A 27,193-nucleotide genomic window follows, 5' to 3' on the forward strand; every position below is an offset into this window, starting at 1 on the left:
ACGAGCTGGCAGCAGCAGGCATCAGAACAGCCAGGAGAAAGAGAAATAAGGAGAGGAAGCAAATCTGTGTGGAGAAGATGTGTTGGCCATCATGGCCAACCCATCCCCATCCCATGTTTTCCCATCATGGTAGGAGAAGAAAGGGATCTCCATGGAAACATGATTATGGAGCATGGAGGTTCATATAGACTTGTATCCTCCTCCAGTTTGGCGTGTGCTGTGATTTAGCCAGGCTGGAGCAGTTCTTTTGCAATCAGCTTATATTAGAGTGTCACCAATACCACCAGCCTGCATGCGTTATACCATCTTCTCTGCCAGATATTGACCGTGTGGGACTTTCCATGACTACCAGACAGACAACAGAGAACTAGAGAAGTTGTGGGTCTTGTAACAGAGATAAAAAGGGAAGCTGTGGTAGCATCACTGCCATCTCTTGCAGCACATCCTCCTATTTTTTCCCTGAGAGTCTAGAATCTAGTTATTGTAGTTTGTGTCTTTTTCAGTGCAACTTCCCAGCCTTGAAGGGATGTCTCAAGGCTTGACTCCAAATGGTGGAAAAGCAGTAAAGCCAAGGAGCAACAATTAGTGATGGATGTGTCTTCATTCACACGGTGGCTCATGTGAGATTGATTCCCAATGATTTGGGTAATCCATTTTGAGCAAATTATTGCTGCTGCCTGGGGAAAATGATTTTGTGTTTGCTTTTTTTTCCCTCCCTGATGGGCACATCTCCATGATGCGTGTATTCTTTTTGTCTAGGAGCAACCATCTCATAGAGAAGTAGTTGAACATCTCCTGGAAGAAACCAAAATCTTCCAGCCCTGTCAGTCCTCTTGCTAAGCAGTTTGCTACTCTGCTGCATTTGGAAGTCTCCACAGAAGATGTTTTCCTGGCATCAGGAGCCAGTTTGAGAATCAGTGCAAAACTAATTAGCTTACAAATCTTAAAGACACAAACAAAAGCAATCGGGAAGCCTTTGAGAAATATGATCCAAACAATCACAAGGGTTTCTTTCCCTCATTTCAGCCACCAAAGTCTCCAAAACTGTGGGATCCTGATGCAACTGGATGTCTAAGATCTTATCTCATGCCCTGTCACCTCTAAATGAAAACTTATGGGACTGCCATCGCCTACTGGGGATCGTCATGGAGGTCCTCACACAGTGCTCACCTTACTGCCTCTCCAGAGTTATTAAAGATGTGGCAGTTGGTTCTTCCTTCATAGGGACATCAAGTGCTTTTTCATGCCTCGACCTCTCGTAATCACATGAACCCAAAACCTGGTGATTAAGAAGAAAATAAAATAGAGTAAATCTCACAAACAAACATCCAGAGTCGGGGCAGGGTTGTGGGGATGGAATCCTTTTGTGCAAATCGAGAGCATGGGCAATACCCTGCCTCACCCTGCTCATCCATGTGGGCCGTATCCAGCCCATGTTGTTCAGATGCTTTCCTTTCCAGTGAGTCAGGTGAACTAAATGCTTCTGTTGAGCTTGTGTTGGTGCCCTCTTGTATTTAATAGACAAAACTGATGATTCAGCAGGAATTCCCATGAAGCAATGCTGGGAGGCACCTGCCTCTCTCCATTGACTTAGAATCCTGGTATCATAGAATGGTTTGAGTTGGAAGGGACCTTTAAAGGCCACCTAGTCCAGCTCCCCTGTGAAGAACAGGGACACCCACAGCTCCTCAGGTTCTCAGAGCCTGGTGACCATGAATGCCTCCAGGGACGGGGCACCCACCACCTTTCTGGTCAATATGCACCAGTGCCTCACCACTCTTATCGTAGAAAAAAGCATCTTTGTTCAAACCCTAGCACTGGCACTGATAGCTGGCATTTGTTTTCCAAGGCTGCTACCCATAGAAATCAATAATAACCTTTTCCTTTCTAAAGAACTTCCTATGTACCCAGGAGCAGAAGATGCTGAAAAACAAATGAAGCTTGGATTGCCCTCTGGCATTATTCCTGATATTTAAAAAGCCAAACCAGTTTCCCATTGGTTTCATTAGCCTTTCTATCCTGGCATTTAAACAGAGATGGAATTGGCATGCTCAGTATCTGCAGATGCTCCCTATGATGCTCTCAGGGGTTTCTCTGTAGGGCAGGATGCCCAGAGCTCTGTGTCCAAAGCTACAGGACTCCTCTGAGCTGCTGGAAGGCATTTTGATATTGCAATTGCAGATTATCATCCAGGAATGAGGGATATTCGGGTCTTGAGAGTGCAGCTGAGCAAGGTCACTGTAAGCCTCAGGACTAATGCTTCTTGGAGTCATTTGCATCTTAAGCCACAATAATATTTCAGTGCTTAATTCTCTCAGACAACCAGTGAGATTTGGGTACCAAAGTCCTGGGTCTGTACACTGCTTATATGGATGCCTCGAGCAGTGTCCCAGAGCATCCCAGGGTGGGGAGGTGACACATCCATCTGTGTCACTCCGTCCATGGCAGTGGTTTCCTGGCCCTCATGACCTGAACAATGGGTTTGACATCCCCTCTCTTCTTGGTTTCAGGCATGGAAGAAGCGCTGGTTCGTCCTGCGCAGCGGTCGGATGAGTGGCGACCCCGACGTCCTGGAGTACTACAAAAATGACCACTCCAAGAAACCTTTGCGTGTGATCAACCTCAATTTCTGTGAGCAAGTGGACGCGGGACTGACCTTCAACAAGAAGGAGCTGCAAGACAGCTACATCTTTGACATCAAGACCAGTGACAGGACCTTCTACCTGGTGGCCGAGACTGAGGACGACATGAACAAGTGGGTTCGCAGCATCTGCCAGATCTGTGGCTTCAACCAGTCCGAGGAGAACACAGGTACTGTGAGAGCCAGGTCCTCAACCAAAGCATGCCCCACCCCATTCTCTCAGCAGAACCCAAATCCTCTTTCAGTCAGACCTATGGGAGGAAGGTGCTGCCCTGTGCAAGGCTGGAGGGGCTGGAGTAATCTCCGCATGACCCTACATGTATTTCCCACCTTTGATATCCAAAGCAGGGCAAGTTTTGCCCCTGCAAGCTACCTAATTCACTTTTTCCCTGTGACTGTAGCCCTCTGAGCCTCTTATGAGAAGTTGATGGTGTTTGGGATGGCTTTTAGCTGCAGTCTTTGTCCCCATCCGTCACCACATTCCACTTGAAAGTCATGGGAATCAGCAGTGAAAATTCCCTTTGTTCAGCGGTTTCAGTCCCTCAGTGGAGAGCTTTAATGGGACTGCAGGACCATATCTCTCCTCCTGCTTTGTCTGTCCCCAATACCAACATTGTACTGTGTGACGAATGTGCACGTCTTCCCCATCTCCATCCCTATTTCCTCCTGAGAAAGGCTTGGGTGGGAGGAGGTAGATATGGGGTGGTCTCCTGAACACCAGGGCCTATTCCACTCATCATTTTCCACCATCCAAACCCAGCTGTGCTTTGGCAAGCTGCTACAATCAGTGCCACTGAGCCACCTCCACATCCCCAGTATGGCCTGGGGACTTTCACACCCACCTCACCAAGGCTGGCCCTCAAAATAGTGCCACCAGCTTCCAGCCCTCCAAGGGCTCCGCAGCTGGCTTAGAGGCACTGGGAGGGGTCACATCCAGCACGAGGTGGGGCTGAGTACCTGGGATGCAGCATTGTGTTCTCGATGTTCGTGCTATCAGCTGTGGGCATCTTATCTCCACTGTGGTTTTATCCCATCTGGGCCTTTATCTCATCCATGCCTTCACTTCTCTGTGACTTTCCCTGAGGAACAACCATAGGTTGGAGGAGCTCAGCTGGGGCTGTAAAACCAGCCCAGCATGTGCTGCCAAAGGATGTGGCTGCAAGATGCTGCCCGTGGCATGCTGAGTCCTTTCAAACCTCCTTCTGGCACACATGATAAACCCTCTCTGTGTGCATTACTGTTCTATCTCATCCCCAAAAGATCTTCAAAAATCAGCCTCGGAAAGCACCTAACCAAAGGGGACTTGGGCTCCACACTCTACATTTATGTAGCAAGCTCCCCTTAGCAACGTCCAGCTTGAGTCTGTTTTGGTCCAGTGCAGAGCAGCTGCAATCTGCGTGAGCTGAAACCCTGCCAAGATCTCGTCAGGCAGGACAGCAAACAAAGCATCACAACAGCACGCGTGCAATCTTCCCCTACTGACGCATTAAACGGGACGTCACCTTGGCAATGGGTGTACAAGTGGCAGAAAGGCTCCTCGATAACACCACGAGCGTAATCTGGCAGGGAGAGGTCAGGCTAAATAAATTGCATCCCGTTGCGATGTCAGCGATGCGGCCCATTGAGAGCTGTTTGGTTGCAGGATTTTCCATTTTCATCGAATCACAGAATCCTGTGAGCTGGAAGGGACCTTCAAAAAGACCATCTGGTCCAACTCCCCTGCAATGCACAGGGACACCACAGCTCCATCAGAGCCCATCCAGCCTGACTGTGGGTGTCCCCAGGGATGAGGCACCACCACCTCTCTGGGCAGCCTGTGCCAGTGCTTCCCTACCCTTACAGTAAAAGATGTCTTCCTTACATCCAGTCTAAATCTCCTCTCTTTTTGAGTTTGAGTTTCGTGTGCATGCAGCTGGGGGAGCTTGTTTTCTTCCCATTTAGTAAAACGAGCTTCTGTGTGAGGACAGCGGGATCGATACTGGACCTCGCTGAAATACAAACCTGAGCATCAAAAGGAAAAACAATCTCGTGCCTTCAAGTGCATCTGTCCCAAAGGGAACATAGGATTTTTCAGGCTGCAGAGATGCGAGCGCTGTTCCCCACAGGACCACGGAGTGACATCAGCAAACGAGAAACAAAACTCCTTATTTGTAACTAAATCACAGCTTGTTAGTGCTGGAGGGAAAGTATCCACTTGAAACAGTACCCGGCTGCCAAAGAGTCATTTTCTGAGTCAGCTGTGAAAAAGCCCGCGACAGGAATGCAGCAGATGTGGCCAGATGCCGTGGAAAGAGGGAGCATGAATTATGCAGGGCTGGTGCTTTGCTTTGGTGCTCGCAGGAATGGCGACCTCTGCAAGGCGCCTTTTTGTTCACCATCCCTGCTAAGCAATGTGAAAACGCCATTTCTGTGGCTGTCAACGGAATGGCTGAGGCTGGATGCACCTCAAGGTCCTTCCAGGCCATCCCTGCCTCAGAGCGTGGTGCCCAGCACCACATCCAGGGCTTCTGGAGCTCCCCCAGGAGCAGCCCCCAGCCCACTGCTCACCACACACAGCAGTGCGGCCTGGTGTGCTGAGGGACCTCCTGGGCTCCAGGCTGTGCCCAGGGCCTCTAGGCCGCACTGATCACCTCACTGCAGCACGGTGTTAAAAGTCAGTAACTGGATGCACGAAAAGCAGCAGGACAAGCTAAACATCACAGGCAGTAGTAGCTCCGTGCTAATTGTAGCAATTAATTACCTCCACTCACCTCTCCCAGCAGTCATGCAGCGTGGTATAATGAGATCAGAAACCATCGGTGAAGCTCCCGTGCACATCCTGCTGCTTTTTCTCATTCCTGGGAGATGCGGGGTGCTCACTGCATTATGCCAACCCAATGGCCTCGATCTGGCCCCAAAGCCAGGTGGATCCTGGCTGGGTTTATAGAATGGTTTGAGTTGGAAGGGATCTTAAGAGGCCATCTGGTCCAACTGCCTTGCACTGAACAGGGACACCCACAGCTCCATCAGTGTTCAGAGCCCATCCAGCCTGACCTTGAGTGTCCCCAGGGATGGGGCACCACCACCTCTCTGGGCAATGTGTGCCAGTGCCTCCCACTCTTAGTGTAAAAAGCTTCTTCCTATTATCCACTCTGAATTTCCCCTCTTTTTGTATGAAACCATTTCTCCTTGTCCTATCACAACAGACCGTGCTAAAGAGTCTGTCCCCTTCTTTCTTACAGCCCCCATTCAGATACTGAAAGGCTGTTATCAGATCTCTTCCCAGCCAGGAGAGCACTCCATCACCAGCAAAGGTGTTTGCTTGGAGGAACACCCCAATGCCACAGGGTACCTCCATTGCTTTTTAGCACAGCCAGTGAGCAAATGAAACCTGAAAGAAGCTATAGGCAGCATGGTTGGGTAAATATTGCTTTGCAAGGATTGCAAGAAAAAAATGCAAAACACCTTTGCAAGAAAGCAAAGAAAAATAGTCCAAAGAGCCCTTTGATGCTTCCTTCTGCCAGCAGCTCAACAGGAGATGGTAAATTTTCTCTTGCTTGGTTTTCACATTAGTCAGTCGTGTCCTGTCTAGACTAGGAGGCTCTGAGGATTAAGGCACGGATGGAGTTTAGCGCGGTGCTGCTGTCAGTGACCGCCAGCTGTGCTCCACATCTGGCTCATCAAAAGGAGCTCGTTGCAGCCTCAGGGACTTGCACGGCCGCCCCAGCATCACCGGTGAGCACTGTGTGCCCCAGCCTGGAAATAGCTGTGTAGCAGTGAGATTGCATTTACTAGAAGAGGGGAAATTAAATTAGATCTGAGGTGTTTACCCAGACAGAGTGCAGCTCTTTGTTTCTGCTAACACCTATTTACTTAGCTAGCTAATTACCGCTTTGAACAAGAGGAGCCTTGCAAGGAGGGACGCGGGTGCAGCAGCTCTGCCTTTAATCCAAACTGTGATGCTTCCTCCATCTGGGGACAAAAGGCAAAAAGTCGCTGAGGTTTTCCTTGCTTTTATCAAGTTTTAATCCATGCTGGGTGGGAATGTGGCCAGTTATGTCCCCTCAGTGGATTGCAGTGTGTACGTGCTTAACACACCCAAGGTGCAGCACAGAAGAAGGCACAAGCTTTGCTCTGTTGACCCTCATTTGGGGGAATATTTCTCGTTATCACACAGCTGTTGGGTTCCCAGGGCCCCTCTGCTGGGTGCTGTGCCCAGAGCCCGACTCCGTGGCCACGGCGCTGAGTTTCCAACCATCTGCATTTTCCCTGCCCTAGTGGGCAGGCAGCCAGGTCTGTGCTGCGAACTGTATTTTCTCATACGCTTTGCTCGTTGGGGGAAGAAAGAAGAGAAAAAATAAATATATATCTATTATAACAATCCTGCTAAACGTATCTCATGTGCCTTTAACCCCTTCTGGAGCCGATGCTTCAGCCAAACGCCTGACGTCTCTTATTTCTGATAGGACTGAGAGGTGCAGCTACGTGTGTAATTTAATTTCTCATGGACCAGTGAGTACATCCTTGCAGGGGACCCGTGCCCAGCTTACTTATTTCAGATGGGTCGGTACCTTCCCGTTTCTGCCCCCATCCATCTCTCTGCTCCTTTTCTTCTGCCGTAGGATGCGAGCTCTCTCTCTCTGGGCTTTGACTCATGGGCACTGAGCAAACCCTTGGTGTTTGCTTCCTGTATGCTAGAGGTTTTTCCCCTCAATGGAAGGGGGGAAGGCAGCATGTGCCTCTGTTTCAGTCCGCTTTGCACAGTCAGTGTCTCAGCTCAGCCATGAGGTCTCACCCCAATGCTCAAGGCTTCCCAAGCACTCATACTACGGCTTTGCCCTAATGAACAGCAACCCGATCTCAGCCAGGCCTTTCGGCCCACAGTGAGAAATCAAAGAGAAGGAGCAGTGATGCATTAGTGGATGAGTAAATGTCGCTGCTCTGAGCTGAAGGCTGAGGGTGAGCAGAGCGTGGGAAAGGGCCGGCGCTGGCTCCTGCCCATGGGCTGTGCTTGGCAGCAGTGGCCTCTCCCACCCAGCCTGGGCACATATGTCCCCAGCCAAAAGAGAGACGTCAAGTGCTGTTGTTGTGTATGTGTTTTTTTTTTATCATCTGGGACTTCATTTCTTTTATTTCTTCTTTATGAATTCAACGAGGCGCTCCCAGGGTCTGGCTCCCTCCTCTCTCCATCTCCGAAGCACAGCACTGATGTGTTGCATCCTGGCTGGGATCAATCCTCAGCGCTCCCCAGGCTTTTACCATCTCACAAAATGCCAGCCAGGGCCCAGCATTAATGTTTAATGGGGAGCTGAGTGTCTCTGCCTGTGGAGGCTGCAGGGCTGATGGTTTCCCAGCTGGGAAGAGGGGACTCTCCTTCCTCTTTTAACTCAGCTTACTCCCAACTCTGCATGCCTGGACTGCCTGCAGTCTGTGCTTCTCAGCCCATGTGCTGCTCTGGTTCCCTTCTCTCTTCTCCCCCCAAAATGCCTTGGTCCTAACATCAAGACAGCAATACGTCTCGCTCTGCTGACCCCTTGCAGCCAGGTTTATGTGAGTGTTTGTTGAGGTGAAGGGTTAAAACCACACAGAGGTACCCCCCAGAATTCTGTCCAGCGTACAGAAGCTGCCCGAAAGCTCAGCAAAGAGGCTGCAGATAGGACCAGAGAGAAAACGTAGATTTGTGTTCCACCCACCACCCAAAACTACCACCAGATCACTGGTGTTCACCATCCTTGCATGTGGGAGCAGGGTACCAGGGAGCCTACGCAAAGCAACAACCCCAGGGCAGCCCCCACTTTCCACTGTCTCCACCTCTGTTGTGGCCAGGAGGAATGAAACCAGAGGGGAAACACTAATGACCAGGTACTTCCTTGCTATTGTGCCCGGCACACGCCTGCTTCCTTTCCTGCTCGCACCCTAGATGAGAGGTGAGCTGCACTGGGAAGCATGCTGATGTCTGAGAAATGGGGGCAAGGAGGGAGGTGTGGGCATGTCTTTGTGTCTCCGAAAGCACCCAAGCCCCATGTGCTGTGTTTTGGGATCTGCACCCTTGCTGAGTCCTACACCCTCCAGCTGGGTCAGGGCTTGGTGCTTCAGCTCCCATCAACTCAAGTTGATTGGCCATGGTTTCATCTTAATAACCAGTTTTGGGTCATAGCTGACCATCATCTCACCTGGAGGTCAATCTGTCTCCCAGCAGACAGCATAGTGCTCTGTGGCAAGAGATGAGCAAGGTTATCACAGAATCATAGAATCATTAAGGTTGGAAAAGGCCACTAAGATCATCTTGTACAACCATCAACCCATCAGTGGTTGAGTTGAGTTTGAACCATGGTGGGTATGAGGCAGACCTGTCTTAGTTACCTCCATGTATCCAACCTAACCATGTCTTCTTAACTCACCCGAAGACCTAATGCACCCTGCCCCATTCAGGATTTGGATTCAGGTGACTTGCATTAGGAAAGCAATAGGGAGTTCCTCTTTGAGCTCCTTCCTCTCACCCTATGGATGTCACCCTGCAGCAATCCCTATAAATTCAGCACTTCCTCAGTGTTCCCATCAGTGCTTTCTGCACTCAGCATCATGGAGCTCTTCTTTTTAAAACACAGTAATTCACATCTAGACCCACTGGTTGTACATCTCAGGGGCGTTTGGGTCAGTCCCACCTGTCCTTCTCTAACACGTATGAAGATTTCCTAACTGTGGCTGCAGATTTGCCTTGGGAGAACAAGTGCAGATGTCACATCTCAGCTTGATCAAGGCCCGATCCAGTCTAGGGAGTACGGATAGGGAGACCCAGAGGCCTGAACTCAGTTTGCTCCAGGCTGATGATTGAGCACCACGTACATGCATGTGAATGCCTCCTTGTATGAGTCCCAGTCCATCCCTTAGTCATCCTGCCTCTTTAAATTTGCTCCAAACTTCCCTGACCCTGGCTTTCCTGAGCTGAAAACAGCAAGTTATTTTAAGATCCGACACTGTTCAGCTTTTATTTCAGTGTAAACAATACCAGAGATGGAGTGGTCTTGGCACAAAGGAGCAGCTTGAGAGCAGTTAAGTGCCTGCTGGCTTTCCCCCCTCCTTTTTCCCTCTTTCCCTTTGGAGATGTGCTAGTTCAGGTGCTAACGAGTCTGCTAAAGAGCAGACAGCCACTGACAACCAAGGAATTTGCTTCCTAGAAGAAGCAGGGAGAGACCATTGCTGATCCGTACCAAGCCATCAAGGGCTCCTTGCTGTGATTCACCTCGTGCTTTGGCTCTCCACCAGAACCAGTGCTGCTGTCAGTGAGACTGGTGGTTGAAATAGGCCCACTTTTGGGGAGAAGGTGGAAGAAATCTGCAATGGGGTGAATCATCTGTGCCCTAAAAGTGTCTGTTTCTTTCCCATGACTCTCCAGGAAAGCAGCACTACTGAGCTCAGGTGAAGACTTCACCTCGTGACTCCTAAAATGATGCTGAGATGAATCCGATCCATCTCAGAGCTGCTGCCAAAACCTTTGAGATGTTTGGCTTTTCAGGTTGTTTCATCTGACATCATTTTATTTACACTGAATGAGAATCAGCCCCTACTGTTAGGGTAGATGTGATACTGAGGGACATGGTTTAGCAGGCATGTTAGTGACGGGTTGGCAGTTGGACTTGGTGACCTTTGTGGTCTTTTCCAACCTTAATGGTGCTATGATTCTATTCTTCTACGCCTTACTTTGCTTGCTGTATCCAGTTCTTCATCATGTTGTGTTACCTGCAGAAACACTGCAGAACCGGAGTCAACACAGCACTGTCCTTAACACCCAGAGCAGATTGTAAGCCTGTGTATGCCAGGAAAAAGACCAAAGCAGAGATACAGAGGACTTTGGAAACCAGAAACCAAAAGAAAAATTCTTAAGGTGTCTACATGATTACGAAGCCAAGCTTCTGGCTTCGAGTCTGATGCCATTGAACAAAGAATCACAGAATCATTTGAGTTGGAAGGGACCTCTGAAGGCCATCTGGTCCAACTCCCCTGCCATGAACAGGGACACCCACAGCTCCATCAGGTGCTCAGAGCCCACCCAACCTGACCTTGGGTGTCTCCATGATCAGGGCATCCACAACCTCTTTGTGCAACCTGTGCCAGTGCCTCACTACACTTATCATAAAAGAAAACTTCCTTATATCCAATCTAAGTCTCCCATCTTTTAGTTGGAACTCTTTTCCCTTTGTACCATCACAACAAATCCTGCTAATGAGTCTGTTCCCTTGGTTAGCAGAGCCTCTTGTGATACAATGGTTTCAGACCTCTGAGGTTTGCAATGCTGGATCAGTATTTTCTTCAGAATTTGGGATTGGGTAATATAGGACTTTTTAATTTTATTTTGACTCTGGCCATTTTGGGAAAGATGAGAATGGAAGAATCTTGGAGATCTCTTGGCCTTATACCTGTAAACCCATAGCACTGCCATTCCAGGAGAGACCACCAGTAGACTGGTGTCAGTTGAGCCTCCTCCAACCATACCCTACAGTGATGGGAACAGTCAGAGGAGCACCAAATTTACCAATAAAGAATGCTCCTATCTTGTCTGCAAATAATAAAAACATCAACCTGCAGATTAGAAAATTGACATGTTGCTTTCCATAAAAACAAATGTTCCAGTTCTTCTTGACTCATTCCCCACAGGTGCCAGGCGCAACGCTACCTGGCTGACCTCTGCTGAAGATGAATACGGAGCCGGAGGTGTGGGGCTATTGGGGAAAACCCTGCCCTTTCCTGGCCAAAGTCCCGCTGAGTTCACTGAGCTAGAGCTGGGATTTAAGTTGGGAGGGGAGGAAGAAATGTGAATTTCAAGAGTTGGGAGGGGTTTATTATTATTAGAGCAAAATCACCCGGCCTTTCCAGCACAGGTTTCTAGCAGATGTTGGCAAACTGTATTCACTCCTCTTGGTCCTGCCCAGGACTCGCTTCTGGACAAGATACTCTGAATCAGAAAACCATCTGAAATAATTCTTCATTTTCTAATTGGCTTTTATCGCTACAAGCCCTGCAAGCATCAGGTCAGCCCCATTAGTTTAATGGGCACAGAGGAATTTTTAGAATGACTTACTGACCGTGAAAAAATGTGTGCAGCAGACAGTATCAGCATCAGATCAAAAAAGCAAAATCATGCAAGGCCTTTGAAAAGAAAAACAGCTGATGGGCTTGGAGCAAAGCGACCGACGAAGCGGTACTGTCTGAGCACAGCCGAGGGAGGGAGGCATTTTGGGTGTCAGCCAGCTGGGTGGAAGGACACAGCCAGATTTGCCTGTATTTATATTTTCCAGAAGAGCCCTGGGCTGTGTAGTGTTGGGATTTGCTATGCTACACCTGATCTTCAGAGCTCCGGGGCATTGAGATGGGGCACAGGTCTGCAAGCGATGCTCCATGCGTAGGGCTCAGCCCAGGAAATGTGATGGAGACAGGACCTCCATCACAAACTTGTGTGCAAACAAGTTGGAGGATAAGGGAGAAAACCACAGTGACCTCTGAGTCAGGTAATTTAGGGCAGACACGTCTCCCTTTCACTCCCCCCCATATATTCTATGTTGTGCCCCCAAAGCATTTAGCACGGGCCATGCTTTATACCTCCTGAGCACTGCTTTGTGAAGCACGCTCTGAAAGCTGGGATAGATTTAAGGTCTCATTTTGCAGACCCCAGTGCCTGTTTGTTTACTGGTTTGTGTCGCTTTACATTTCCAATTAAAACAAAGCTTTCTAAAGCCTATAAAGCCTCCAAGAGAATATGCTGGTGGAGCAGGAAGGAGCCTTGAAGCTGTCGATTACTATGAACTTTCCGTGACACCGCTCAGCGTCTGTTTCCAGACTTATATTTATTTATGAATGTAGTAGCATTTATTACTGATTTTATCTGCAAAGATAACACTTCTTCCCTAGATGTTTTCTACGCTTCGGTTATAATTACTGCCTGCTTCTCAAACATACTTCTGCATTATTTAGCATGGTACAATGTCAGAGCTGCAACAATGGCAATTTATTACTGGGATTCTGGGGTTACACCTGATCTGGGGAACACATACGGATCTCCATGTTCCCATGTGTGCCTTCATCTGAGGACATCTCTCAGAGACCCTCATAGTGCAGATAGAGCCAGGAACTCTGTTTTCTGCTAAAGTGGGGATTGCACAAAGCCCCTGCTTGAAGGGATACATCACCAAGGCACTGGAATGGGCTGCCCAGGGAGGCGGTGGAGTCACCAACCCTGGAGGTGTTCAAGGAACATTTGGACATTGTGTTGAGGGACATGGTTTAATGAGAACTATTGGTGATGGGTGGATGGTTGGACTGGGTGATCCTGTGGGTCTTTTCCAACCGTGGTGATTCTATGATTCTGTGATTCTAAGGCACAGCATAGACACATTGGAACATCTTTTCTTCTGCCTGCAGCCATTGGGTGCTGGAGGCAGCATGGTGATGGTACCTTTCCCCCTCAAGCAGGAAAAGGTGTTAAAAGGCACACTTGGCCACAGCTCCTGAAAAAAAACAATGGCATGGTTTAGTGGATGTTGTGGTAATGGGTCAACAGTTTGCCTGGATGATCGTAGTGGTCTTTTCCAACCTTAGTGATTCTCTGAAAAATGAGACTGTCTAGCAAAATGTGATGTCACTTATCTCTTCTGTGCCCACCTTGCTCTTAGCCTACATCTTCCCTCCCTGAGAATCAGACGTGGCATGGGTTTAGACTCCACTAGCCATCAAAGGATCTGTTTCACTGTTAGTCCATGCTTAGTCCACTGTTAGTCCAGTCTCTTTAAGCCACTGAGACTGAAGTGAATACTTACAGTTAAGCATTAAAAACAATAAAATAAAATAAAATAAAATAAAATAAAATAAAATAAAATAAAACAAAATAAAATAAAATAAAATAAAATAAAATAAAATAAAATAAAATAAAATGAAAAAAAAACCAACACTTTTTTGATGTTATCGAACTCCAATGCTGTTGGCTGTGGAGTCTCCATCCTTGGAGATACTCGAATCCCAACTGGACTCAGTCTCAAGCTGCTATAGTTCCCCCTACATTGAGCAGGAGGTTGGACTAGACTATAGGGAACTGATGTAATCAATCAAAAGGCATCTGATGTAATCAAAGGAGGAAGAAAGGAAGTTTTTCACCCAGAGGGTGGTGACGCACTGGAACAGGCTGCCCAAGGAGGTTGTGGATGCCCCATCCCTGGAGGCATTCAAGGCCAGGCTGGATGTGGCTCTGGGCAGCCTGGTCTGGTGGTTGGCTACCCTGCACATAGCAGGGGGGTTGAAACTAAATTATCATTATAGTTCTTTTCAACCCAGGCCATTTTATGATTCTATGATTCTGTGATCTTCAGAGGTCCCTTCCCTCTTCAGATATTCTTTGCTTCTGGCATTTATATGAACTAACACTGAAGGGAAATATCAGACTTCAGAGTATGGTGAGGATAAGGGACGTCTCAGCAATCCCAGCAGGTAAAACTGGGGTACATCCCTGTTAGCATTGCCTCAAAGGTAGAAGGGCAGAGCGTGAGATAAGACACTGGCCCAGCAGAACCCATATCTCAGCATGTTGTCTGATAACTCTTGGTGCTGGCTAAGTCCAGACTCCTGTTTTTTACCTTTTTTACTTCTTGTGATGGCCCTAGTAGTCCTCCAGGTGCTCTGGGGCAGGTGAGGAAGCTCTCACACATCTCAGCCCTTGCTGGGGGTTCATCTCCCTTTTGTACTTCATGGGTCACTGTCACATGCATCTGCCTTGTTTGCACATCTGATTGATTGCCACCCTTTGCCTCTTTGTTAGGGTGGAAAATAGCATTTCACCTAATAAATTTCATCCTGTGTTCCTTTAGCTGCACATGACCAAATTCCTTCCTGGCCAATGCAGCTGCTGCTTGGCAATTTTCGGTCTGATTGCCTCCATCATTTTACTGCCAAATATGTAAACTGCCCTTGTTCTTGCACACTGTTGCTTTTGAAAGTAAACTGGAGTTGAGTGACCTTCTGCACTTGCTATTTTTTTCATAACTGACAACAGATCCCCTTTTTGAAGCATTGGGCAGGCATCGGGTGTGCACTCAGGCACTTCTCCATCACATGTAGAAGTGCAGTGAATGGTTACTGCCTTGCCACTGGCTCCATCCTCACCTTCATCCTCCGACAGGTTACCCATTCTGCTGAGTACCACCTTGTCTGACATTGGGATCTGTGCAAACCATTCCCTCAAGCTTGCATATACTTTGCACAGGCTCAACCTTGATGTAGAGCCTTTATGATGGTAATTATTTTTGCTGGCTTGCCGTAACAGTTCAAATTGCTCTCAGATGAGTCATGATGAAGTCTTTCAAATACCCACTTGAAATCCATAAAATCCACACTGCGTCTTTTTGCCAGCTGATGGTTGCTTCAATGATTAGTGTTATAGTCAAAACTTGGTCACGTGCCACCTTCCTCTCCTCTAGAGGTTCATCTCAAAACAATTCTTGATGGAGAAGTCTTTCTTTTAATATCTCAGTCCCAATATTTTGACTCCAATTGTTTTTACTCATCCCCAGACTTCATTCCATGGAGAATCTTTTGCAATGCTCCAGAAACTCAGTCCCACCATTTCCACTACCTTCAAGAGGAACTCAGAATACGAGCATGTGAATGCTTTGAATTTCTTTGATGTGTCAGAAGGACTATCCTATCCCATGTCTGTCACCCATGTTTCTATGCAGATAGGTCCATGATGTCCTTCCTGAGTTCCAGCCCTGGACAAACAGTGCTTCTTGCAGTAAAACACTCACCAGTGTGTCTCAATAATGGGAACATGGGCTGCTAGAGGGTGTCTCATAGTGCTGTTCGAAAGGAAGCCCAGCTCTGTGCTCATAGACCTGAATCATCATTGGAAAGACCACTAATCACACAGAATCACGGAATGGCCCAGGTTGGAAGGGACCTCAAGGATCGTGAATCTCCAACCGCCCCACCACAGGCAGGGCCATCAACCTCCACATTTAATACTAGACCAGGCTGCCCAAGGCCCCATCTAACCTGGCCTTGAACACCTCCAGGGACGGGGCATCCACAACCTCTCTGGGCAGCTGTTCCCGCACCTCACCACTCTCCTAGTAAAGAACTTCCCCCTGACATCCAACCTAAATCTTCCCTCCTTCACCTTATAATCATTTCCCCTTGTCCTGCTATTATCTACCCTTGTAAAGAGTTTACTCCCCTCCTTTTCAGTACCTCCCCTTAGGTACTGAAAGGCTGTGATCAGGTCACCGCACAGCCTTCTTTTCTCCAGGCTGAACAACCATCAACACATCCCCACAGAGGGGTTCATTTTGCAGATGGAGTGGCTTGAAGAGTTAATACTTCCATGGATGCAAACACATCCACAGCTACATTAGATAAGTCAAAGTATTTGCTTTAATAAGGGTTGTAAATGATGAAGTGAGGTGTAAATCAGTTCTTTCTGCAGGTGCATTGCTGCATGATTGATCGCTGTGAAGTTCTCAGCTTTCTCTGACAAGTCTGGGGATGGAAAGCTGAAGCAGTCTGCTATGGTCTGCTCCTACTAATTCCTGCATTCCTGTAGTCACAGCCAAAATCCATCATATCATGGCTTGTTCCTCCCAGCATCTGTGGACAAAAGCGGTTCCAATGCACTGCGCATTTGTTGCCAAGCCGTATTTCATCTCATGGGTGAAGGACTCTGATAGGGACAGTGTATCACCCATGGTGATAAGAGGGACACAAGGTACTGGATTTAACCCAGATCTGCTTCAACAGCCACCAATTTAGAATGTGGTTTTTACCGGAGGTGGTAAAAATCCACTGTGTTCCTTTTCTCTTTAATTCATTTTCATCTGTTCTCAGCATCGTGCATTGTCATTCTCAATTGAAATGGATTTTCAAAAAAAAAAAAGTTTCACTGAGAACTCTGCTTTCACCCTGCACACAGCAGGGGTTGAAACTGGATGGTCTTTAAGGTCCCTTCCAGTCCAAGCCTTTCTAAGACTCTATAATCTGGGAAGTGCATAGCAATAGTTTTCAGTCAAAGCAGTCAGGAGGTATTCCCTCTTGAATCAAAACTCTTTGACCTTCTCCCCTTCCTTTAGAATTCACTTATATTCTCTACAGGTTTCTCGTAATTTCTGGCTGCAGATGATGCCTTGTCGAGCTCTTATTTTGATGAAATGGCATGTTCCAGCTGGAGGATGTCAGAACATTTTCAACTGGCCCTAAGCCAAACATGAAGCACAGGAGATGCAACGGGCCTAAATCAGTCTATGATTCTATGAGGATTTGGGTCCAGGTGTTGGTACCATCTGCACTGCGCACAAGGACGGTCACAGCCATAGAGGTGATAATGTAATCTGGCTTTTCTAGGTGTTAGGGACAGGCTCACAGCACTTCGTGAGCTGTGTTTGAATGAGAAAGAGGAGGGAGAGGAGCTGCTCAATAAGGAGAGTGCATGGGATGGTTCCCATCCCATAAGGGAACACCGGGGGAGACAGAATTTTCTCCAGTGCTGAGATACTGCAGAATGTTTTGCTCCTGAGTCAGGAGATGAGATTGTCCATGTGGAAACGTTCATGCCCAGAAGTAAGAATTGGAGGAGCACAACATCGAGATGAAGTGATGGTTACCAAAGTCCAGCAGGCTGTTAATTGCAGCAGGATTCAGGAATCCAGACACTCCTGCAACTCCTTTAACTATCCAAACTCCTGCTTGGGATGGTCCCAAAGGGGACAGGGATGAGGATGATCCTAATCCAAAGGCACTTCTAGGAGAGGCTGCTGGCCACGTGCTTCTGAGCATGAATACTCTTCTAATGTATTGCTGCGCTGCTTTCAGCCCACGCCAGTACTTGCCTTTGGCACAAGCCCTGCTCCCAGTCCCTGCCAAACCAGTACAGATGTTTTAACACCCACCGGAGCCCAGATAATTACTAACAGAGCCAGGAGACTGGTTGGGGCTGTTTTCTTTTCATTGCCTGAACTTTCAGTCATTCTCAAGTGAGACACTTCTGACATTGCTTTCAAAGACATTTTTGTGGGCCACGTTGCTAATATTGATTCCATTAGGGGAATGCCAAAAAGCCCCAACCATAATGAGGATCCCACCATTGACATAATGGTGACCACAGAGTGAAACAAGTGCAGGGAAGGCAGGTGGAGCAGCAGGGCTAACATTTTGATGGGAAATGAGCTGGTTTCTATTCAGTGGCTTTTTTGGCCATGGCAAGGCAAAGCTTGGCTCATTTTCAAATGGATTTGGGGAGTGTTTTCAATGGGATGAAACATGGTGAGCACTGACCAGAGGATGCAGCAGACTGTCCCAGTCCTAGATCCTGGTGAGAGATAGTGCTCATTGAGGGCAGCTTGTCAGCAGAGCAGGGGGAGGGAAGCCAGCAGTGAACACCTTCTTCCTGGTCTGTGCTTCTACAACCCTAAAATACAGGAGTTTGGCCCACGACCAGGAGCTGTATTGCCCTGGGCCATTTGCAAATAGTCAGGTTGGAATTTAACAGATGAGAATTGATATATCATGAATGAAACCTCCTGTCAAATACATCTCCCTGGGGCCATCAGTGGGAAGAAGGGCCAAGAAAATCTTCCCAATCTTCATGGTTACACAAACTCCATGTCTTCTCGCTCTTTTTCCATCAGCACACTTTGAGGCTGTCCTGGAGAAGCGAGTTTGCTTTCCCCTACCGTTCATTATCCCAGCTGGTTGGGTGACAGATCATAGAGTCGTTATGATCATTAATGATGATCATAGAATCATTATCATATTATTATTATGGTTAGGTAGCAGTTAGACTTGATGATCTTTAAGATCTTTCCCAACCTGAGCAATTCTATGATTCTATGATTAAGGTTGGAAAAGACCAGTAAGATCAGTGATGATGGGCACAAGCCCACCAGCCATGGTTGAATCAAGCCATCCTCATGTCTACAAGCTCTGCCGTGAAATTCCTCACTCACCATGTCCAGCCATGAAGATTTTCATCTGACATTTTGTTTCCAGTTGCTGTGGAGACGGATTTAAATGAAACTCTAGTATTTTGAAAGAGAATATGATTATAAGTCATTTGCGATGCAAGGTCCCATGTTAATAGCATTAGCATATTATTTGATTATGGCGATGTGTAGGGAATAAATTCTAAGTCATTTTAGCCATCATTACATATTAAAAGAAGAGGGAAGGAAAAACCTGCAGGTTTTATCTGGTACTGAATCTTTTCTGTGACTGAACTCACTGTTTCTGCATGCATAAAGCTTTGGGGGTCACAGGCATTTATAACCTGATGGCAATGAGAGTCGCTCCCCAGAAGAGCTCTTTTCTTTCTCTGCCTCCACTGAGCATTAATAGACTGCATAATGGGCAGGATTCTCATTATGAGTGATGGATAGAGGGATTTAAGATGTTTTTTTTTTAAGCAGTGTGACTTCTGCTGGAGCACCAGTGTTGCAGGGTCCCCTTAGTGTTGTGCAAGGTGCAGTCCTCCCAGTGCGTGCAGAGATTTTATTCTTTGTGCTTTGCTCCCAATTCATCTTAGGGATGGATTTGCCTTCAGGACATGTTTGGATGGTTCTGATGTGTGTACAGGGTAAGTCGGTAGCCCTTAAGTGAGAAAAATGCCATGCAACAGCTCTGCAAAATGTTTGTTCTGAGAGCTAAGGCTACATCCCTGAGACAGTGAATTCCAGGGAGAGCAACTGGACAACCAAGAGCCGATCTTCCAGCAGGAAAAAAAAGAGAACCAAGCAAAAAGTTTATGTTATTTTTGAGTCTCTATCCCTACAGACATAGGGATTTTCAGGGATGAAGTGCCCCCTGCTCACACTGACCCCGCACTCTGGTTCAGGGACGCTGTGTTGCAGCTGTGCAGGTGAATGACTCTGGGGGTCTCCTCTTTTTGCTTTTTGAAGTTGATGTGGTTGATGTTCCCTGGGCTGGGAGCTCGTGAAGCTGTGCAAGAAATCTGGGGCTGTACCACATTCCCATACCCATCATCTCTCCTACACCTTGTGCTGTGTCCATCATTTTAACCCAAAAACACCACCTGGGAAGCAAAGATAACATTAATCGTTGTTGCAGGGAAGAAAAGAAGGGCCAAATTCTTGTGTTTTGGTTCCGCTCATGGATGTGAACATAGCAAGGGAAGAAAAGAGAGGAGAAATTTGGGGATCCCCTTTCTTTCCCCATCACTGCTTCACTCAGCGATCACAAAGCTGATCTTTAGCAGCACTGCTGTTTTATTGACTCTCCAGCAAACCAGGAGTTATAATGTTTCTCCCCCAAGGTAAGGAGAGAGAGAAATAAATTACTTCTGTAAAGAGCCAGGAATGGCAGTTCTTCTATAATACAAAGTGCAAATATTTGGACCTCTCGTGCACTCCCTTGAATAGAAATGGCACTAAATCATACATAAGTAAAGCAGGTTCACATTTCCTCATAACAGAAGTTTTTCTCTGCTCTCCTGGAGCATTAAAGACCTGCGCTGCAGTCTCCATAAAAAGGGCTATAAAATTTCAAGCAGGCCATTAGGCAGCTGGAGGAAGCCCTGGCTGGGATTGGGCTGGGTTTCCATTCTTGGGATGTGAGAAGTGCAAGCAAGGAGAGTCATCTGCATTCGACTCACTAGGGAGGACATGAAGAAATTTGTACAACACTGGAAAGCCTCAGCCCTTCAGTTTTTCAGCAGGCTGTAGGGAAGGCTCCTGGGGTCCAACAAGGAGCAGTGCAGAGCCCTTCCCCTGGGAAGGAACAGCCCCAGCACCAAACTGGGCACCCAAATGGGGGCAGCTCTGCAGGAACGGGCCTGGGGGTCCTGGTGGGCACTGCGTGGAACAGAGCCCAGCAATGTGCCCTCGCTGCTAAGAAAGGTAACAGTGCTGTATCAGGCAAAGCAGCAGCAGCAGATGGATGGAGGTGATCAGTGCGGCCCAGAGGCCCCGGGCACAGCCTGGAGCCCAGGAGGTCCCTCAGGACACCAAAGTCATAGAATCATAGAATCATAGAATGGCCTGGGTTGAAAAGGACCACAGTGATCATTGTTTCAACCCCCCTGCTATGTGCACGGTTGCCAACCACCAGACCAGACTGCCCAGAGCCACATCCAGCCTGGCCTTGAATCCCTGCCCCAGGGATGGGGCATCCACAACCACACCAGGCCGCACTGCTGTGTTGTGCACAGTGAGCAGAGAGGAGCTGGGGGCTGCTCCTGGGGGAGCTCCAGAAGCCCTGGACATGGTGCTGGGCACCCTTCTCTGAGTGTCTCTGCTGGGGCAGGGCTGGGACCATGAGGTGCCTTCAGCCTCAGCCAGCTGATGATGCTGTGATGCTTCTCCCGAGACCGCTTTGTGTTTTATGCAGTTACAACTGAGCACCCATGCCCTTTCCCCTCCATTCCAGCCTTTTTTCTTGTTTTCTCTTTCATCCCTCATCGGCTTGTTTTTGCGGTGGCAGAGGTGATGATTCCTGAAAGGTCAGAGGCATGAATGGAGCCAACCCCATCCCACTCTGCTGCTCCGTGCTGTCCTTCCTCTCTGCCTTTAGGTCATTGTCCCCCAGTGGGTCTCTCAGATAAGGCTGCCCCAGGTGGGATGCTGAAGGTCACACATAAATCAGAGCTGCAAGGTGCCCACGTTTGCCTGCTGTTATCTCCAGCACCGAAGCACTTCTACCAAAAATAAACAGCAGCATGGGGAGCCCTCCAAATATTGACACAAAAGGATTTGCTCTGTAAGGGTGTCCGCTCTATGCAGGGTGTGCTGATACGATGCAGAGCCAGGTCGGCGCTGCCAAGGGTGTTCCCCAGGGTTCTGGGGGATTTTTTGTGGGCTCTCAGTGACAAACATCATTGTTTTTGTTACAGCCTCTCTCCCTCCTGCCCCTTTGTCCTTCAGCAAATTGATCTCTGTTCTGATAGCTAAGATATATAATGCTTTAGGGTCAGGATGATCTGACTTGGCTCCTTTCCCTCTCCTTCTCTCACCAGCAGTTGGATACTTCCCCCTGTTCCTGTGCCCCTGCAAGGCAAAGGCTGGTGAAAGCACCTGCATCCACCCCCATTTTTCGGTGATTTTTGCAAATACAAGCAGATCTCTGGCTTTAACAGTCAAAGATAATGTGATTTATTTCCACAGATGTTTGACTGACAGTCTCTCCCATCACCTCTTGCTACAGTAATTCTTCCAATCCTGCACTGGATGCTTGGCTAATGGGTGATTCTAACTGTTGTCAGTAGAGAGGGCCTAAGGGGAGCAGCCTGGGCTAAAAAGCACTTTGATGGCTGAAATGGAATAAAAGAAACCGTGCTTTCAGCCCCTCTGTGCAGCAGATCCCTGTCTGTAAATTGGAGATGCTGCTCTTTTCTTTAGGCAGTCTGTCCTGCATGATTTCTCAAAAGCAGATCATAGAATCATTAGGATTGGAAAAGGCCACTAAGATCATGAAGTCCAACCCTACCCATCACACCATGCCCACTGACCACATCCCTCAATGCCACATCTCCATGGTTCTTCAACACCTGAAGGGACGGTGACACCACCACCTCCCTGTGGCCTTTGCCAATGCATCACCACTCTTTCTGAGGAGTTTTTCCTGAGAAGCAACCTGAACCTCCTCTGGTGCAACTTACGGTAGAAATCACAGAACTCATCCGGAAGGGAAAAGCTGAGGAGCCCAATGTCGCTTTATTTCACACCTTTTGTCTCTTCTGCAGTGGATTTTTAGCAGCCAGAAGTCAGTGGCACGGTCCAGGGGTTTGTAGTTTCCCACTGCAGAGGGATGATGCATCTGAAATGCCATTCCCAGCTGAAATGATGGAGCTCAGAGTCCAGTGTACAGCACAGCATTGCCCAGAGAAGCATTATTTTGGCTTTTCTATGCAAAGCAGGTCAGGGGATCCCTTATTTGCAAGGGCACTTGGACTGACAAGGGGAGTTGGACTAGATGACCCTTAAGGGTCCCTTCCACCTCAAATGGTTCTGTGATTCTATTCTGTGATCCTATGATTCACCCTGGCCAGCACGGTCTGTGCATCACAGGGAACTGGGAGGGGAAAAAGCTAACCTGGCACTTTGCTGCAGCCATCAGTGAAAGTGCGGAATTGAGCTGCAACTGAAAACCACCATCTTCCTGACTGCATCTTTTCCAGTCGGTGGGTTACAGGGAGCTGAAGCTGCAGCCTCTGCCCTGGTGGAAAAAAAAAAAAAAAAGCCATGGTGAGCAGCAATTTCCAAAAGAGCCCAAGCAATTATTGCACTCAGATAAGCCCAGGAACATTGTGTAAGGAGATGTGCACATAGCAATAGCTGAGTGCTGGAAGCGAGGGAATTTAGGGCTGTCAGCAATGAGGAAAACAGTGCTTTTGGGGATCGAAAACGCTCATAAAAAATTCCTGGCTCCCAGCCTACTCAGTGCTGTTGCCTGCCATGTTTGCAGTCATGTGTTTTTCCTTCAGGGACAGGGTCCCAGTGAGGATTTTCTTTCCCCTTGCTGCAATATGTGACCAAAAAGGCACATCTAAGCCCGAAATTGAGAGCACCAAGCCTTTTGCTGACCAAAACATGCCTGGCATCATGGCATTTTGCTTCTGGCTCTCTTGCAGGGAGAGGTGTAGCATCTGTAGCACGAGCCCAAGAACTTTGCATGCAAGCTGTGCTGCTGACATCAAGATTTACGCTGTGGCTGTCCAACACCACTTCTTCCAGACCGTGAGAGTCCAATTCCCCAAACTCAGAGGAGCACAGGCCAGGAAACGTGGGGTTAAGATGACACTTCCCACATGGCCCCGCTCCATAACCTTAACTCTGCCCCCCCAGGGAATGGCCATAGGAGTTGGAACGGCATCTCATCCCTCCTTGGCTCTATTTGATGCATTCCCTAAACATAAACTCAAGACATCAACATAAAGCCAAGGGATTTGGAAGTTTCATCCATACTGCAAAATAAATGAGGGCCATGGATTTATCCTCCCCGAGACAGATGGTGGTAATGAATGGGGAAGCTTCACTGTTTTTGCATCCTAACCAGAGTGAGCTGAGTGTCATTGTTTGTGCTGTGGGTGAGACCAGTGCCCAGAGGCATTCAGATGAGACCACCAGACATAGAATCATAGAATCATAAATTTGCAAAACACGTCTAAGATCATCAGGTCCGACCCCAACCCACACCCACCATGCCCACCAAACCATGTCCCTCAGTGCCACATCCCCATGTTTCTTGAACACCTCCAGGGATGGTGACCCCACCACTTCCCTGGGCAGCCTGTGCCAATGCATTATCACTCTTTCTGAGAAGAAATTTTTCCTGATACACAACCTGAATTGATGTTCTCAAAGTGCTGAGCGTGGACCAAGCACAAGAGCACAAATATCTTGACCTTTAGCACACACTAGTCATCAAGTTTTATTTTTCTATTTTAGTTTCCTTTTTTGCTCCTTTCCTACCTTGAGGAGGACACACCATCAGTGTGTGACCTGGAGTCACGAGCTGCCCTTTCTTCTTTAATGTAAAAAAAAAAAAAAAAAAAAGATAAAAAACACATGGAAGAAGAAAAAAACAACAACCATCTTAGCATCTGCAGTAGCAGGATTTATCTTCCTAGCCCTTGCAATTCCCTCCCAGGCCATTGAAACCATCCATCTCTCACCTGCTATTAGGGAGTTCATCTCACAGCCCTAATGGAGTACGTGAGTCCTGGATCCACTCTCACTGATGCTCTCAGGCTCCGGGTCACTGTGGAAAGTGGGCTGGGAATTAATTTTGAAAATCAATGCAGCCATCAATAGAGTGACTTCCCCTGGGGAAGCAGAGGTGCTTTCACTGGTCTTTGCCGCTTGCTTTCTCCCCTCCATCTCCTGTTTCATTTTACACCATTGAAGTAATACAGATAACCTCCACGTAATTAATCCTGCTTCTACGAGCCACTGCTCTCTCTGATCTCCCCAGATTGAGCTGATTCTTTGGAAAAGTCACCTGGTGGTGCAGGATTTGATGGGTTACTCCACGTGTTGTGATTTTGATATGCTGTCCCTCATGATGATGCCACAGACTGTCTCCTCAGCCCAGTCCCAACTGTACCCTTGAGTTGTGGCAACACAAGAAAATCTCTGCAATTCCTGACTCCTGGGTGTATTTTCAGGTTGGACATCAGGAAAATCTACTTCTCCAAAAGAGTGGTCAGGTGCTGGAATGGGCAGCCCAGGGAGGTGGCAGAGTCACCTTGGAGATGTTCAAGAAACATTTAGATGTTGTACTGAGGGACAAGGTTTAGTGGGAAATCTTGATGATAGGTGGATGATTGGACTGGATGGTCTTGGAGGTCTTTTACAACCTTGGTGATTCAGTGATTCTATGATTTTGGCTTGCTGAGGCTTTTCCATGGCACGGGAACTGCAGAGCTTGCAGGGATAGCATTGGACTACTGCTCAGGGACCCAACCCATCACAGTTCATGGTTGTCCCCAGGTGGGGACAGGACTCCAACATTCCATCGTCACACCATATTGGCCCACCAAAGTCACACCATCTTTGGTCACACCAAAGCCCAATGTCATGGTCAATTCCCAGCCATGATTCAAGAGGCAGCAGGACCATGGTGCTGTTCCCAGGGGGCATTTTGGGTGCAGTCATCCTGTTTTGGATAGGAAAGTGGCTGTAGGCTCCACCATGTTGGAGGGGCTAGCATTTGAGACTCAGGGATTTCTGAAGACTCCCTTACCAATGGAGTTATATCCTCACTGCAATGGAATAAGTATTTAATAAGAATAAGGGTGAAGGCTTTGTTTTGCCTAAGGACACCAGGACAGCCACTTACTCCCATGAAAAGCACTGAGGAATCTCTAATGACCATGCAAAGAAGACAGGAATTGGAGTTTTAAGCTCTCATCCCCCCACCATTAATGTCAGTGTTCCATATTGATCCTTCCTCCCTTTAGCACAAACCAAACAATAGAGTCGAGCCACGCTCTTTGGCTTTTATTAATGTACTTTTTCTGCGTTGGGTGAAGTTTGCAGCATCGCAGGGGAAAAAAATGGAGCATCAGCGAGCGGCAGACAGATCGATGAGGCATCTTGACACAATTCAAAAGGCAGTGAAAAATCACCCCATCCACTGCGGCTCCTTGTCTGAGCTACTACAGACATTTCGTGGGGAGAGGGTCAAGGATTTGAGAGAAGGAATGGAGAAAAAGGGATCAGAGACCTGGAAAATCCTCCATGTCCTTGTGTTGATTCCTAAAGTGTTTCTGAAGCTGAAGTTCACGGTAGAGGAAGTGTGGGAGCAGTTCCTAGATCAGTGTTTGCCCAAGGAAAGAGGGCTTTTTTTCATTACTGTCTGGGATTGTTTTGCATTTTGCATCAGCACCAAATAAATGTGAATCAGAGCTATAAAATGGGTGACCTCAGCGCCACACGAGTGCTTTACACACCAGGAGTGCATGTGTGGGAAGGAGACCACTGCCTCTTCTGCAGCTGGAGATGGAACAACCTTCCCAAGATTTTTTGCAGCATACGGGTTTGGGGGTTTTCTTTTTAATGACGTTTTCAGCTTGGCTGTGAAAATTCATTTCTGATTCAAATTCCTGGAGTTTCCCAGGAGGGCTGGAGTAGCTGGGTGATTACTCTTGACCTCCGGGACGTCCTCACTTGAAATGTATTTCATATTTTTTGATGTATTTCTTCTCCAACAAGGGGAGGGGGCACTGGGAGTTGGGTCCACATCCTGCTTCATAGGCAGAAAATGTCAGAAACTCTTCCAAAATCATGGAATTAATAAAGAATTTGGGAACATGGGAGTACATTCCAGCTCTGTTGATTGTCCATTCACATTCCCACCCCATGCCTGTTTTCCCCACTGCAGGACAGCAACGATGTCCTCTCACAGAGGTATGGAGGTGGCTTGAATCACATCTCCAAAACCTCCCACAGGAGGTCTCTAAGAAGAAACAGCAGCAGAAACTACGGTGTTAAAGCTCCTTCTTCCCTATGAGCTGGCCTGGCATCCCCTAGACATCCTTGCAAGCTGCTGAGGATATGATAAAAAATGATAACATGGGATAAAATGGTAAAATCTAATAAAATATGATAAAATATTTATTTTCCTAGCTCCTGTAATTGCTTTTGCTCCAAGTGCAAAAGCCTGCTGCTGCATCACTTAGAGCTGTAAGCAAACCCCACTGACCCTACAAACACTGGAGCAGCATTTAAATAAGGGAATCCATGCAAAATCAAACTGTGGCGTCGCTGAGTGTTCCCACTCACCACTGTGTTTTCTCCCCACACAGATGCCCTGCGGAGCATCGTCTCCATGAACCATGCACCGCGGTCCTCGCCGGCAGAGCTCAGTGGTGCCAACCACCACCTGCTGCGTGAGCGCAAGTCCTCCGCGCCCTCCCACTCCAGCCAGCCCACCCTCTTCACCTTCGACTCCCCCGCCGGCCACCTCCAGAGCACCCTCTCTGCCAGTGCCCCCCAGGATTACCTTTTCCTTCACCAATGTATGAGCAGAAAGTCGGAAAACGCAAGGTATTGTAACAGATCTCATGGCGAGGCAATGCTGGCGTTGGGC

General features: G+C 47.9%; 1 protein-coding gene across 2 annotated transcripts in view; it reads left to right on the forward strand.

Moving 5' to 3' along the window:
• The window catches only part of GAB2 (GRB2 associated binding protein 2), a 90,428-nt gene that overhangs the window by 45,544 nt on the left and 17,691 nt on the right, over positions 1-27,193 (forward strand). For both annotated transcript variants that reach the window (XR_003073491.3, XM_004938929.5), the window contains exons 2-3: positions 2,511-2,811; positions 26,910-27,150. Coding sequence is in view for 1 of the 2 variants with exons in the window: in XM_004938929.5 (XP_004938986.3) it covers positions 2,511-2,811; positions 26,910-27,150 (542 nt within the window). In the remaining variant the exon portion in view is untranslated. The remainder of the gene's footprint in view (positions 1-2,510; positions 2,812-26,909; positions 27,151-27,193) is intronic.

The sequence above is a fragment of the Gallus gallus genome, chromosome 1, assembly GCF_016699485.2.
Source record: "Gallus gallus isolate bGalGal1 chromosome 1, bGalGal1.mat.broiler.GRCg7b, whole genome shotgun sequence".
NCBI lineage: Eukaryota > Metazoa > Chordata > Aves > Galliformes > Phasianidae > Gallus > Gallus gallus.